General features: G+C 39.8%; 1 protein-coding gene across 16 annotated transcripts in view; it reads left to right on the forward strand.

Annotated features, from left to right (window-relative positions):
• Positions 1-15,247, forward strand: part of LOC139755976 (uncharacterized) — a 734,338-nt gene that overhangs the window by 322,390 nt on the left and 396,701 nt on the right. The window contains exon 6 of one of the 16 annotated variants that reach the window (XM_071674830.1): positions 10,705-14,223. The exons of the other annotated variants lie outside the window; for them this stretch is intronic. Within the exon in view, the coding sequence (XP_071530931.1) occupies positions 10,705-11,085 (381 nt within the window). The 3' untranslated portion in view covers positions 11,086-14,223. Of the gene's footprint in view, positions 1-10,704; positions 14,224-15,247 lie in introns of those variants that run through there. 16 annotated transcript variants of the gene reach the window in all.

A 15,247-nucleotide genomic window follows, 5' to 3' on the forward strand; every position in this document is an offset into this window, starting at 1 on the left:
CAATTGACTTGACCCTCAACCCTACTGTACCTAATAACCTTGCTCTTATTCACATTTACTCTTAACTTTCTTCTTCCACACACTTTACCAAACTCAGTCACCAGCTTCTGCAGTTTCTCACATGAATCAGCCACCAGCGCTGTATCATCAGCGAACAACAACTGACTCACTTCCCAAGCTCTCTCATCCCCAACAGACTTCATACTTGCCCCTCTTTCCAAAACAAAATATATATATATATATATATATATATATATATATATATATATATATATATATATATATATATATATATATATATATTTTTGCTTTGTCGCTGTCTCCCGCATTTGCGAGGTAGCGCAAGGAAACAGACGAAAGAAATGGCCTAACCCACCCCCATACACATGTATATACATACGTCCACACACGCAAATATACATACCTACACAGCTTTCCATGCTTTACCCCAGACGCTTCACATGCCCTGATTCAACCCACTGACAGCACGTCAACCCCGGTATACCACATCGATCCAATTCACTCTATTCCTTGCCCTCCTTTCACCCTCCTGCATGTTCAGGCCCCGATCACACAAAATCTTTTTCACCCCATCTTTCCACCTCCAATTTGGTCTCCCACTTCTCCTCGTTCCCTCCACCTCCGACACATATATCATATCCTCTTGGTCAATCTTTCCTCACTCATTCTCTCCATGTGCCCAAACCATTTCAAAACACCCTCTTCTGCTCTCTCAACCACGCTCTTTTTATTTCCACACATCTCTCTTACCCTTACGTTACTTACTCGATCAAACCACCTCACACCACACATTGTCCTCAGACATCTCATTTCCAGCACATCCATCCTCCTGCACACAACTCTATCCATAGCCCACGCCTTGCAACCATACAACATTGTTGGAACCACTATTCCCTCAAACATACCCATTTTTGCATTCGGAGATAATGTTCTCGACTTCCACACATTCTTCAAGGCTCCCAGAATTTTCGCCCCCTCCCCTACCCTATGATCCACTTCCGCTTCCATGGTTCCATCTGCTGCCAGATCCACTCCCAGATATCTAAAACACTTTACTTCCTCCAGTTTTTCTCCATTCAAACTTACCTCCCAATTGACTTGACCCTCAACCCTACTGTTCCTAATAACCTTGCTCTTATTCACATTTACACTTAACTTTCTTCTTTCACACACATTACCAAACTCAGTCACCAGCTTCTGCAGTTTCTCACATGAATCAGCCACCAGCGCTGTATCATCAGCGAACAACAACTGACTCACTTCCCAAGCTTTCTCATCCCCAACAGACTTCATACTTGCCCCTCTTTCCAAAACTCTTGCATTCACCTCCCTAACAACCCCATCCATAAACAAATTAAACAACCATGGAGACATCACGCACCCCTGCCGCAGACCTACATTCACTGAGAACCAATCACTTTCCTCTCTTCCTACACGTACACATGCCTTACATCCTCGATAAAAACTTTTCACTGCTTCTAACAACTTGCCTCCCACACCATATATTCTTGATACCTTCCACAAAGCATCTCTATCAACTCTATCATATGCCTTCTCCAGATCCATAAATGCTACATACAAATCCATTTGCTTTTCTAAGTATTTCTCACATACATTCTTCAAAGCAAACACCTGATCCACACATCCTCTACCACTTCTGAAACCACACTGCTCTTCCCCAATCTGATGCTCTGTACATGCCTTCACCCTCTCAATCAATACCCTCCCATATAATTTACCAGGAATACTCAACAAACTTATACCTCTGTAATTTGAGCACTCACTCTTATCCCCTTTGCCTTTGTACAATGGCACTATGCACGCATTCCGCCAATCCTCAGGCACCTCACCATGAGTCATACATACATTAAATAACCTTACCAACCAGTCAATAATACAGTCACCCCCTTTTTTAATAAATTCCACTGCAATACCATCCAAACCTGCTGCCTTGCCGGCTTTCATCTTCCGCAAAGCTTTTACTACCTCTTCTCTGTTTACCAAATCATTTTCCCTAACCCTCTCACTTTGCACACCACCTCGACCAAAACACCCTATATCTGCCACTCTATCATCAAATACATTCAACAAACCTTCAAAATACTCACTCCATCTCCTTCTCGCATCACCACTACTTGTTATCACCTCCCCATTTGCGCCCTTCACTGAAGTTCCCATTTGCTCCCTTGTCTTACGCACTTTATTTACCTCCTTCCAGAACATCTTTTTATTCTCCCTAAAATTTAATGATACTCTCTCACCCCAACTCTCATTTGCCCTCTTTTTCACCTCTTGCACCTTTCTCTTGACCTCCTGTCTCTTTCTTTTCTACATCTCCCACTCAATTGCATTTTTTCCCTGCAAAAATCGTCCAAATGCCTCTCTCTTCTCTTTCACTAATAATCTTACTTCTTCATCCCACCACCCACTACCCTTTCTAATCAACCCACCTCCCACTCTTCTCATGCCACAAGCATCTTTTGCGCAATCCATCACTGATATATATACATATATATATATATATATATCTATATATATATATATATTTATTTATTTTGCTTTGTCGCTGTCTCCCGCGTTTGTGAGGTAGCGCAAGGAAACAGACGAAAGAAATGGCACAACCCACCCCCATACACAATGTACACACACACACGCCCACACATGCAAATATGCATACCTATACATCTCAATGTACACATATATATACACACACAGACACATACATATATACCCATACACACAATTCACACTGCCTGCCCCTATTCATTCCCATCGCCACCTCGCCACACATGGAATACCATCCCCCTCCCCCCTCATGTGTGCGAGGTTGCACTAGGAAAAGACAACAAAGGCCCCATTCCTTCACACTCAGTCTCCAGCTGTCACGCAATAATGCCCGAAACCGCAGCTCCCTTTCCACATCCAGGCCCCACACAACTTTCCATGGTTTACCCCAGACGCTTCACATGCTCTGATTCAATCCACTGACAGCACGTCAACCCCGGTATACCACATCGATCCAATTCACTCTATTCCTTGCACGCCTTTCACCCTCCTGCATGTTCAGGCCCTGATCACTCAAAATCTTTTTCACTCCATCTTTCCACCTCCAGTTTGGTCTCCCACTTCTCCTTGTTCCCTCCACCCCTGACACATATATCCTCTTGGTTAATCTTTCCTCCTTCATTCTCTCCATGTGACCAAACCATTTCAAAACACCTTCTTCTGCTCTCTCAACTATAATCTTTTTATTTCCACACATCTCTCTCACCCTTACATTACTTACTCGATCAAACCACCTCACAACACATATTGTCCTCAATCATCTGATTTCCAGCACATCCATCCTCCTGCGCACAACTCTATCCATAGCCCACGCCTCGCAACCATACAACATTGTTGGAACCACTATTCCTTCAAACATACCCATTTTTGCTTTCCGAGATAATGTTCTCGACTTCCACACATTTTTCAAGGCCCCCAGAATTTTCGCCCCCTCCCCCACCCTATGATCCACTTCCGCTTCCATGGTTCCATCCGCTGCCAGATCCACTCCCAGATATCTAAAACACTTCACTTCCTCCAGTTTTTCTCCATTCAAACTCACCTCCCAATTGACTTGACCCTCAACCCTACTGTACATAATAACCTTGCTCTTATTCACATTTACTCTTAACTTTCTTCTTCCACACACTTTACCAAACTCAGTCACCAGCTTCTGCAGTTTCTCACATGAATCAGCCACCAGCGCTGTATCATCAGCGAACAACAACTGACTCACATTCCAAGCTCTCTCATCCCCAACAGCCTTCATACTTGCCCCTCTTTCCAAAACTCTTGCATTGACCTCCCTAACAACCCCATCCATAAACAAATTAAACAACCATGGAGACATCACACACCCCTGCCGCAAACCTACATTCACTGAGAACCAATCACTTTCCTCTCTTCCTACACGTAAACATGCCTTACATCCTCGATAAAAACTTTTCACTGCTTCTAACAACTTGCCTCCCACACCATATATTCTTAATACCTTCCACAGAGCATCTCTATCAACTCTATCATATGCCTTCTCCAGATCCATAAATGCTACATACAAATCCATTTGCTTTTCTAAGTATTTCTCACATACATTCTTCAAAGCAAACACCTGATCCACACATCCTCTACCACTTCTGAAACCACACTGCTCTTCCCCAGTCTATTATATATATATATATATATATATATATATATATATATATATATATATATATATATATATATATATTATTATTATTATTATTATTATTATATGGGAGATGTATAAAAAAGAGGCAGGAGGTCAAGAGAAAGGTGCAAGAGGTGAAAAAGAGGACAAATGAGAGTTGGGGTGAGAGAGTATCATTAAATTTTAGGTAGAATAAAACGATGTTTTGGAAGGAGATAAATAAAGTGCGTAAGACAAAGGAACAAATTCAATGAAGGGGGCTAATGGGGAGGTGATAACAAGTAGTGGTGATGTGAGGAGGAGATGGAGTGAGTATTTTGAAGGTATGTTCAAAGTGTTTGATGAAAGAGTGGCAGATATAGTGTGTTTTGGTCGAGGTGGTGTGCAAAGTGAGAGGATTATGGAGAATGTTTTGGTAAACAGAGAAGAGGTAGTAAAAGCTTTGCGGAAGATGAAAGCCGGCAAGACAGCGGGTTTGGATGGTATTGCAGTGGAATTTATTAAAAAGGGGGTGACTGTATTGTTGACTGGTTGGTAAGGTTATTTAATATATGTATGACTCATGATGAGGTGCCTGAGGACTGGCGGAATGTGTGCATAGTGCCATTGTACAAAGGCAAAGGGGATAAGAGTGAGTACTCAAATTACAGAGGTATAACTTTATTGAGTATTCCTGGGAAATGATATGGGAAGGTAATGATTGAGAGAGTGAAGGCATGTACAGAGCATCATATTGGAGAAGAGCAGTGTGGTTTCAGAAGTGGTAGAGTATGTGTGTATCAGGTCTTTGCTTTGAAGAATGTATGTGAGAAATACTTAGAAAAGCAAATGGATTTTATGTAGCATTTATTGATCTGGAGAAGGCATATGATAGAGATGCTCTGTGGAAGGTATTAAGAATATATGGTGTGGGAAGTATATTGTTAGAAGCAGTGAAAAGTTTTTATCGAGGATGTAAGGCATGTGTACATGTAGGAAGAGAGGAAAGCGATTGGTTCACAGTGATTGTTGGTTTGCAGCAGGGGTGCATGATGTCTCTATGGTTGTTTAATTTGTTTATGGATGGGGCTGTTAGGGAGGTGAGTGCAAGAGTTTTGGAAAGATGGGCAAGTATGAAGTCTGTTGTGGATGAGAGAGCCTGGGAAGTGAGTCAGTTGTTGTTTGCTGATGATACAGCGCTGGTGACTGATTCATGTGAGAAACTGCAGAAGCTGGTGACTGAGTTTGGTAAAGTGTGTGAAAGAAGAAAGTTAAGAGTAAATGTGAATAAGAGCAAGGTTATTAGGTACAGTAGGGTTGAGTTACAAGGCAATTGGGAGGTACGTGTAAATGGAGAAAAACTGGAGGAAGTGAAGTACTTTAGATATCTGGGAGTGGATTTGGAAGCAGATGTAACCATAGAAGCGGAAGTGAACCATCGGGTTGGGGGGGTAGTTCTGGGAGCATTAAAAAATGTGTGGAAGTCGAGATTGTTATCTTGGAAAGCAAAAATGGGTATGTTTGAAGGAATAGTGGTTCCAACAATGTTATATGGTTGCAAGGCGTGGGCTATAGGTAGGGTTGTGCAAAGGAGGGTGGATGTGTTGGAAATGAGATGTTTGAGGACAATATGTGGTGTGAGGTGGTTTGATTGAGTAAGTAATGAAAGGGTAAGAGAGATGTGCGGTAATAAAAAGCGTGTCATTGAGAGAGCAGAAGAGGGTGTTTTGAAATGGTTTGGGCTCATGGAAAGAATGAGTGAGGAAAGATTGACAAGGAGGATATATGTGTCAAGAGGTGGAGGGAACGAGGAGAAGTGGGAGACCAAATTGGAGGTGGAAAGATGGAGTGAAAAAGATTTTGAGTGAACGGGGCCTGAAGATGCAGGAGGGTGAAAGGCATTCAAGGAATAGAGTGAATTGGAACAATGTGGTACACCGGGGTCAATGTGCTGTCAATGGATTGAACCAGGGCATGTGAAGCGTCTGGGGTAAACCATGGAAAGTTTTGTGGGGCCTGGATGTGGAAAGGGAGCAGTGATTGTGGTGCATTATACATGACAGCTAGAGACTGATTGTGAACGAATGTGGCCTTTGTTGTCTTTTCCTAGCGCTACCTCGCCCACATGTGAGGGGAGGGGGTTTTCATTTCATATGTGGCTGGGTGGTGATGGGAATGAATAAGGACAGACAGTATGAATTATGTACATGTGTATATATATGTATATGCCTGTTCGGTTGTGTATATATATATATATATATATATATATATATATATATATATATATATATATATATATATATATATATATATATATATATGTTGAGATGTATAGGTATGTATATGTGTGTGTGTGGACGTGTATGTATATACATATGTATGTGGGTGGGTTGGGCCATTCTTTCGTCTGTTTCCTTGCCCAACCTCGCTAACGCAAGAGACAGCGACAAAGTATTATAAATGATATAAATGAATATATGTACACACATTATTTCTGCCTTCCTTAGGGTTCTCCTACCACAGTCTCTATCTTCTAACTGAGCATGCCCACCTTGTATCCCCTCCTCTAAATGCCTGTTTTGGCATTTTAGGAGAACTTGGCAGTCATCCCTTCATGGCTTCTGTGCTGAGTTTCTTAGGGACTAGTACTGCTTCGCTGACCTGGATATCTCTTATTTGACAGTATAACTGGGAAGGAGTCCTACATCCCATCTGTGATCAGATCTATCTTCCCCCAAACAAGGTTTGATTGCTCTTACTCCAATGTATGCATTTCACTTAAGGAGCAAAGCAAATCGAGTCATGAAACTCTCCCCCTCCACTGAAACGCATTTTGTTATCATTTCTGCTCAGAATCACTTCAGAGCTGTTTTTGTGAAATCAAGCACACCTTCATGAAAAGTCAAAAATATTTTACTTCTGATAAAAATCTCTGGTCCTTAACCAAATCATCTACAGTAACTTTTGCACTTCAACATTTCCTCACCTCCCTTAATCTGATCTGTCTTTAGCTGATCCTTCAGCTAATACAATCACTCATTTTTTACCCTATGATTCTCTGTCTTGTCCTCCTTCCCCATCTTGTACTGAACAGTTACCATTGCCTATATTCATGCAGGGTGTTTCAAATCCTTTTCCTGCTCCAGCTGGGTAAGGCATATGGCCCAAATGCCATACTTTCCTCTAGTTGTAAGGGGGGTATGCTTCTGAGCCAGCTCTGATCACTTCTCACCCATCTTTTTTCTGTCATTGAAGTATGTGTTTTTGTGTAGTCCTTACCTAAGAAAGGATACCCTAACTCATCCACCGATCAACCCATTGCTTTTATTTATGCTGTCTCCTAAATCTTTGAAACTCCTTTCAACTTTCACTTTCTCAAACATTTTAGCTTGCCATTCCTGTCAAATCACTTGTATGGTTTTTGCTGTACGGGTTCCACTGGTGATCTTTTCTCTTATATTACTCACTTCTGGTCCTCCTTCAGGGATTATGGTAAAGTTTGCCTTTTTTTTTTTTTTAAGTTGGAGGCTTCAGTCACTGACAGAAGTCCACATCAAGGCCTTAATTAAAATGTAGAGAGTTTAATGAAAGGGAAAAGAAGACGAGGGAAATATTTATGAATTTTGGAGGAAGTGGAAAGCATATCTTTTAGAATGTGCAAGGTCATAGTTATTGGGATAGACATGAGAGGATAGAGAGGTCCAAAGCTTTAAGGTGTAGGGAAAGAAAGTTATCAGAACAACCCTCCTTGAGTTGCCATTGGCCATACAGTGTTTATAAGTCTGACTGCATTCAGCTTGATTCTGTCAGGAAAGGATGCAGAGCCAAAACAACCTCAAGTGTGAGAGCAGTACTCTATACAAGAATGGATCAGTCCTTTATATAAATGGAGCAACTGTTTGGAAGAAAAGAAATTCAACTTCTGAACAGGGTTCCCAGCTTCTTAGAGGGAGACTCAGCTATTTCTGTAATGTGAAGTTTCCAAGATGGGGTTAATGTTAAGGTAATACCCAATATGTTCATTGAGTTGAGGTGGAATTACAGAACTGTCAAAGGAAAGAGGAAGCTGTGAGGAATTTTTGTTGTAGATATTTGTAGAAACTGGATCTTTAAGGCATTAAACTTTGTTAGATTTCATCATCCCCTCTGAGATATCCTGTCCAAGTCTGAGCTTATTGAGAAAGCTCTGTCAAGATGCAGAATGAGCAAAATTGAAGGGTGTGGAGGAATACACTCTTGAGTCGTCAGTGTATGAGTGCATTTGGTTATTTGTGAAAGAAGGGAAATCTTTGATAAAAAGGAGAAAATGTGTAGGAGAGAAGACAGAACCTTGAAGAACACTGCTGTTGATGGAGAAAGTGGGAGAGGCTGATCCATCAACGTGCATGGAGATAGATTGGTCAGAAAGGAAGCCAGATATGAGGAAACAAAGTGAGAAAGGGGAGCTTATAGATGAGACTCCAATGGGACACCCTGTCAAAGGTTTGGATATGTCAAGGACAACTGCATAAGATGCCCCTAAATCTTTCAGGGATGATGGTCAGACATTAGTAAGGTAGGAAATTAAGATATCAGAGGATATGGGAGTTGAGGAGGGACTCAAGAACTTTAGAAATGATAGATGTCAGAGCAACAGGAAGATAGTTACAGGGGTTAGAATGGCCCTTGACATCTCCTAAGCATATGATGGTATAGCACAAGTTTATGCTTTCTAAACTTCCTTCCTCTTGATTTTTTTTTGCTCCACTTTGTTCTTTAATGTATACTTTTCTGTCTGGGTGTTCTGTTGATAGTGCAACTTATCTCTTTTATCCTATCAAGAGTAGTGTTCCAAAGGGTTTTTCCTGTCTTTTTATCTTTTAATTGTTTTTAACCTTATTCACTCTTATGCTGATGATTCCACTCTACACACATCAGAACACACACATACACACACTGTCACACTCACTCACTCACTCTCTCACTCCTTTCCTCTCTCTGCGCTTGTTCTTGTGTTCTGCATATTTCCTCCCTCATAAATTAGGGAAACAGTAACTTGATTAAATTTGATAGTGCAAAGATGCAATTTCTCCCAGTATTTCCCCTCTGTTTGTCACTTGTTTACTTTGGCTTGGTTTCAGACACCATAATTCATCCCTGCAATAACATAAACATGTTTTACAGAACCATATCCTCAAGTCTATTCTGGAAACCCCACATAATTAACATTCATAGTTTGCTTCCCAATGCTTAGGAGTTGTGTAGGTGCCATGATAATTTTCCTTGTAAGCAGCTACTCTATATCTGCCAGGGTTTTATTTGCCATAGTATGGAACACTGCTTATATATTTGGGATGATTTCACAAGAGTGAAATCAAAGCCTCCTACCTAATAGATTCTTTTGGCAATCACCCGTCTTCACCCATCCCTTTTTGTTGTCGTTGCTCTTTCCTCTATTCAGCAAGATTATTTCTGCCAATATTTTCATAAGAAGGCTGCATGTGACTGGCTGCTGCTGCCCATTGTTTCTTTAATGACATGAGCCATTGATCACATGAGGATTGACTGTTAAGATACTTCTTTCTTATCTGAAAGAGTGAAATTATGGGTTTGCTTCCTTCTTTCATCTTTCCCTCTGCATATGACATATCTACCCTTAAGAGTCAAGTCCACAAACACTTGCAGAGACCTGGTTAAATTTATTATTCTTTTTCTCTAATATTTTTCTTTTCATCTGAGAACCTTGAATGGGTTATTTTATTTCTGTGCCATTGTCAGTAAAAAAAAAAGAGAAATACATTAACTATTTATGTGGTGCAAAAAAAAAATTCAATTTTTTAAATTTCCAATATTTATTGACTGATGACTATAAGAACATATATTCAGAAATATTGTTGATATTGTTAAGCATTACAAGAACTGTTGATGGCCAAAGCACTATCACGTATATCAGAGGCATCATTCACCGGACGTGCAGGGTCTGGTAACATACAAATCTTATCATCTGTTTTATAATTGCTTAGCCATTAGTGATTATATGAAATTGTTGTACTAACATTGCTGTTTTGTAGTTATTCATAGCCAAGATAAATGAAAGTTAACAATATGTATGTGAATGCATTGCTGCTTAAAATGATTAAGGGAAATAAGGTGAAATAGTCTCTGGATATCATTACATTCTCTTATGATTCAAGATTGTAAATCAAAATATTGTAAACAAGATTTAGCAGTACTTTGCTGATGACTAAGAAAAGACAGTTTTTTAAGAATTAATCTTTGAAGTGCATATTTTGTTGGAAATCTGTTGTTACTTTATTCACTCAAAATTGCATTCATTTGCTTGTTTCTGGTTTGGGTAGTATATTTTTGCTCTAAGTAACTGAAGTATTGTTTATTATTCTTCGAATCCTATACGTAATGGATGCTTGTGTTGTAGTACATGATGAATACAAAATTAATTTGGAACTTATAAATGTAATGGCAAAATTAATTAAAGAGAGGCGTTCCGACAGGTGGGACTGAACAATGATGGTTCGAAGAAAACTGGGAGAGGCGCCAGCATGAAGTTGCATCGGTGTCCCTACTGTTCATATTCCACAGGCAGGAAAGACCATTTACCTAAGCACATACGCACCCATACTGGCGAGAAGCCATATATATGTCATTACTGTGGTTATAGTGCTGCCTCAAAAGATAACATGAGACAACATGTTCGTATTCACACTGGAGAGAAACCATATACTTGTCCACATTGCCTGTTTCGTTCTAGTACTAAAAGTTCTCTTACTAGTCACATTCGAATTCATACGGGTGAGAAGCCTTACTCATGTTCTCTATGCTCTTTCCGTGCTTCTCATAAAGCAACATTGCGGTATCACATGATGAAGCATTAGGTCTGATCCAGCAAACAAAAGAATTTTTTAGTTCTATCTACCTGAGATGTATAATTTAATTCATTTTTCCCTTCTGTCTCTAATCAGTGACTGTAATTTCAGTAGTTTATTGGTAATACCTCATACATTGTTTTTTCTTTTTTATTTACATGTGATGCATATACATTTACATCTGTTTCATGGTATCCACTTTAGTATTATTACAACATATAATACAGAGGGATCAACATTTTTTAAGCCTTTGAGGCAGTAATAAGCCATATGTAACCATTAGAAACAAACCTCCATCAGTTAAACCAGTAGTGATGATTAAACTTAGGCCACCGAACTTTAAATAACTTTTAGTTTAATAGTGGGAATATTGGATTGTTCACTATTGATTATTTGAATAGTTAAGTGATTAAAGATGTTGAATTGGGATGATACTTTACTAGATAACTCAGGTAATGTATGACAGAAATACTAAAAGAATGTATGAACCCAACCCATCAACCATCCATTGAACTGCGCTAGTTTAGCCTTTGCCCTTCTGTCTCTCAAATCATTAAAGTTCATTTTGTATATATTATGAACTCATTCATTTGGTTTCATTCAAGTTCATGGATTAGAAAGTTGAGTAATGTAATATGAATTGACACGACTGAGGGGTGAACCCACTTGGATCTGTGTGTAGAAAATTAATCCTTTCTTTCATTTTCATAATTATTATTGACCATTTGGGTAATTTATATATGTATTTTAATTGTATCAGATTCATTTTTGAAGTATGATACAACAAAAAATTACCAGGCTTTGTCAGTTTTTGTTGGATGATCAATATTTGGGGAAAGATCAAATCGTATGGGTCAATTAACCCACGCCAGTTATTTAGTGGGTTGGCGACCTTCTTTGTACCATGGACATTGTTCCTGACAATTTTCTTTTAATTAGAATTCTTTCCTTCTGAAAGAGAAATATTTCAATTTATCACATTGCTCAAGATTTGAAGGTTTCTATTTTCATTTAGCATTATCTTAGTATAATCTAGAAAACTCAATTTAGTTAAAGGAGCCCAGGTATGAGAGAAAAAATTGAAGTACACTTGGAATTTTAAAAAGTATACATGATCCCCAAATAAAACTGAACTTGAAAAGAATCTGATTTAACAGGAAATCAAGCAAAGCTATGTGGAATGCATATGGGTGAATATTAGAAAATAGAATAATAAAGTGCATGTGAAATGTGCAGTGATGGTAGTTTTTATAGCAAGCCCAGACAATTGAAAGAATTTGTTGATGTATTTGGTGTATTTGTGTAATAAACTGCAAAACAAGAAGCTAACAGTGTGGATTTTATCAAACGGATCACCTACTGTTTCATGATTTGAATTGGAGTACATAACTGTTTTTGATAAGTCTTCCTAAAAGAAGGCGTGATCTCTTGTATGTGAGAAGACTCCACATTTAATTATTTATCAACCATGTATACATATTGTATGCTTTTTTTGTCATCAAATTTATTGCAGATAGTAAGTGACTAATTATTAGAAGGTATACTTTTATAAGAAGTGCTTTAGCAGAAACTTACATTTGGTTGAAAGCTGCCATCTCATCCTTAAACAAATTAAACAGCCATATTGACATCATACACCTTTGCCACACACCCACCTTCACCTGGAATTACTCGCCTCCTCTCTTTCTACTCGTACATATGCCGTACTCTCTTGATAATAACTCTTCATTGCTTCTTGTAGCTTTCCTCCCTCTTTAGGTATTTTGCAACACCTTCCTCGGAACATTTCAGTGCTTTAGATATCTGAGAGTGAAGTTGGCAGCAAATGGATTGTGGGGGCTGAAGTGAACCATAGGTTAGGTGAATTGGCAAAGGACTTGGGTGCATTGGAGGTGTATGTGCAAAGAGAGGTCATTGTCTTGAAGGGCAGAGATGAATATAGTTGATGGTATAGTATTCCCACCAGTTCTGTATGGTTGTGAGGCATAGACCTTAGACACAGATGCAAAGAATAGGATGAGTTTGTTGAAAATGAAATGTTCAAGAAAAATGTGTGGTGTGAGGAGGGTTGATGAAGTAAGAAATGTAAGGGTAAGAGAGAAGTGTGCTTGTAAGATGGTTAAGTCCAAGAGAGCTGAAGTGGGTGTGCTTGAATAGTTTGGACATATGGAGGGAGAGTGAGGAAATGTTGACTAAGGAGTATACATATTCAAAGTAAAGGGAAAAAGAGAAAGGGGGAATCAAGGAAGAAGGCTTGGGGCCTGAACATGCAGGCGAATATGACCCATGCAAGGGATAGATTGAATTGGAGCATTTATGGTATCCAGGGGATGATGTGCTGTCAGTGGGCAAAACCTAGGGACATGAAGCAGTCGGAGAAAACCATTGCAAGGTCTTTGGGGCCTGTCAGTGAATGTGTTGCTGGTTTCAATGCATTGCACATAACAGCTAGAGAGTGGATGTGAACAAATAAGGCCAATTCTTCATCTGTTCCTCTTGCTACCTTGCCAACACGGAAATGCTATTTTGTGTGTAGTGGGGTGGTGACAGGAATGGATGAAGGCAGCAAGTATGGATATGTACATGTGAACATATGTGTATGTATATGTGTGTGGGTGGGTTGGTCCAATCCTCATCTGTTTCCTTGCGCTACTTTGCTGACATAGGAGACGTCGGTTAAGTATAGTAAGAAGGTGAGTTTGAATTGAGAAAAACTGGAGGAAGTGAAGTGTTTTAGATATCTGGGAGTGGATCTGGCAGCGGATGGAAACATGGAAGCGGAAGTGGATCATAGGGTGGGGGAGGGGGCGAAAATTCTGGGAGCCTTGAAGAATGTGTGGAAGTCGAGAACATTATCTCGGAAAGCAAAAATGGGTATGTTTGAAGGAATAGTGGTTCCAACAATGTTGTATGGTTGCGAGGCGTGGACTATGGATAGAGTTGTGCGCAGGAGGATGGATGTGCTGGAAATGAGATGTTTGAGGACAATGTGTGGTGTGAGGTGGTTTGATCGAGTAAGTAACGTAAGGGTAAGAGAGATGTGTGGAAATAAAAAGAGCGTGGTTGAGAGAGCAGAAGAGGGTGTTTTGAAATGGTTTGGTCACATGGAGAGAATGAGTGAGGAAAGATTGACCAAGAGGATATATGTGTCGGAGGTGGAGGGAACGAGGAGAAGAGGGAGACCAAATTGGAGGTGGAAAGATGGAGTGAAAAAGATTTTGTGTGATCGGGGCCTGAACATGCAGGAGGGTGAAAGGAGGGCAAGGAATAGAGTGAATTGGAGCGATGTGGTATACCGGGGTTGACGTGCTGTCAGTGGATTGAATCAAGGCATGTGAAGCGTCTGGGGTAAACCATGGAAAGCTGTGTAGGTATGTATATTTGCGTGTGTGGACGTATGTATATACATGTGTAGGGGGGGGGGTTGGGCCATTTCTTTCGTCTGTTTCCTTGCGCTACCTCGCAAACGCGGGAGACAGCGACAAAGCAAAAAAATATATATATATATATATATATATATATATATATATATATATATATATATATATATATATATATAAGTGCGTAAGACAAGGGAGCAAATGGTAACTTCAGTGAAGGGTGCAATTGGGGAGGTGATAACAAGTAGTGGTAATGTGAGAAGGAGATGGAGTGAGTATTTTGAAGGTTTGTTGAATGTGTTTGATGATAGAGTGGCAGATATAGGGTGTTTTGGTCGAGGTGGTGTGGAAAGTGAGAGGGTTAGGGAAAATGATTTGGTAAACAGAGAAGAGGTAGTAAAAGCTTTGCAGAAGATGAAAGCTGGCAAGGCAGCAGGTTTGGATGGTATTGCTGTGGAATTTATTAAAAGAGGGGGTGACTGTATTATTGACTGGTTGGTAAGGTTATTTAATGTATGTATGACTCATGGTGAGGTGCCTGAGGATTGGCGGAATGTGTGCATAGTGCCATTGTACAAAGGCAAAGGGGATAAGAGTGAGTGCTCAAATTACGGAGGTATAAGTTTGTTGAGTATTCCTGGTAAATTATATGGGAGGGTATTGATTGAGAGGGTGAAGGCATGTACAGAGCATCAGATTGGGGAAGAGCAGTGTGGTTTCAGAAGTGGTAGAGGATGTGTGGATCAGGTGTTTGCTTTGAAGAATGTATGTGAGAAATACTTAGAAAAGCA

Source organism: Panulirus ornatus, chromosome 20, assembly GCF_036320965.1.
Source record: "Panulirus ornatus isolate Po-2019 chromosome 20, ASM3632096v1, whole genome shotgun sequence".
Lineage (NCBI taxonomy): Eukaryota > Metazoa > Arthropoda > Malacostraca > Decapoda > Palinuridae > Panulirus > Panulirus ornatus.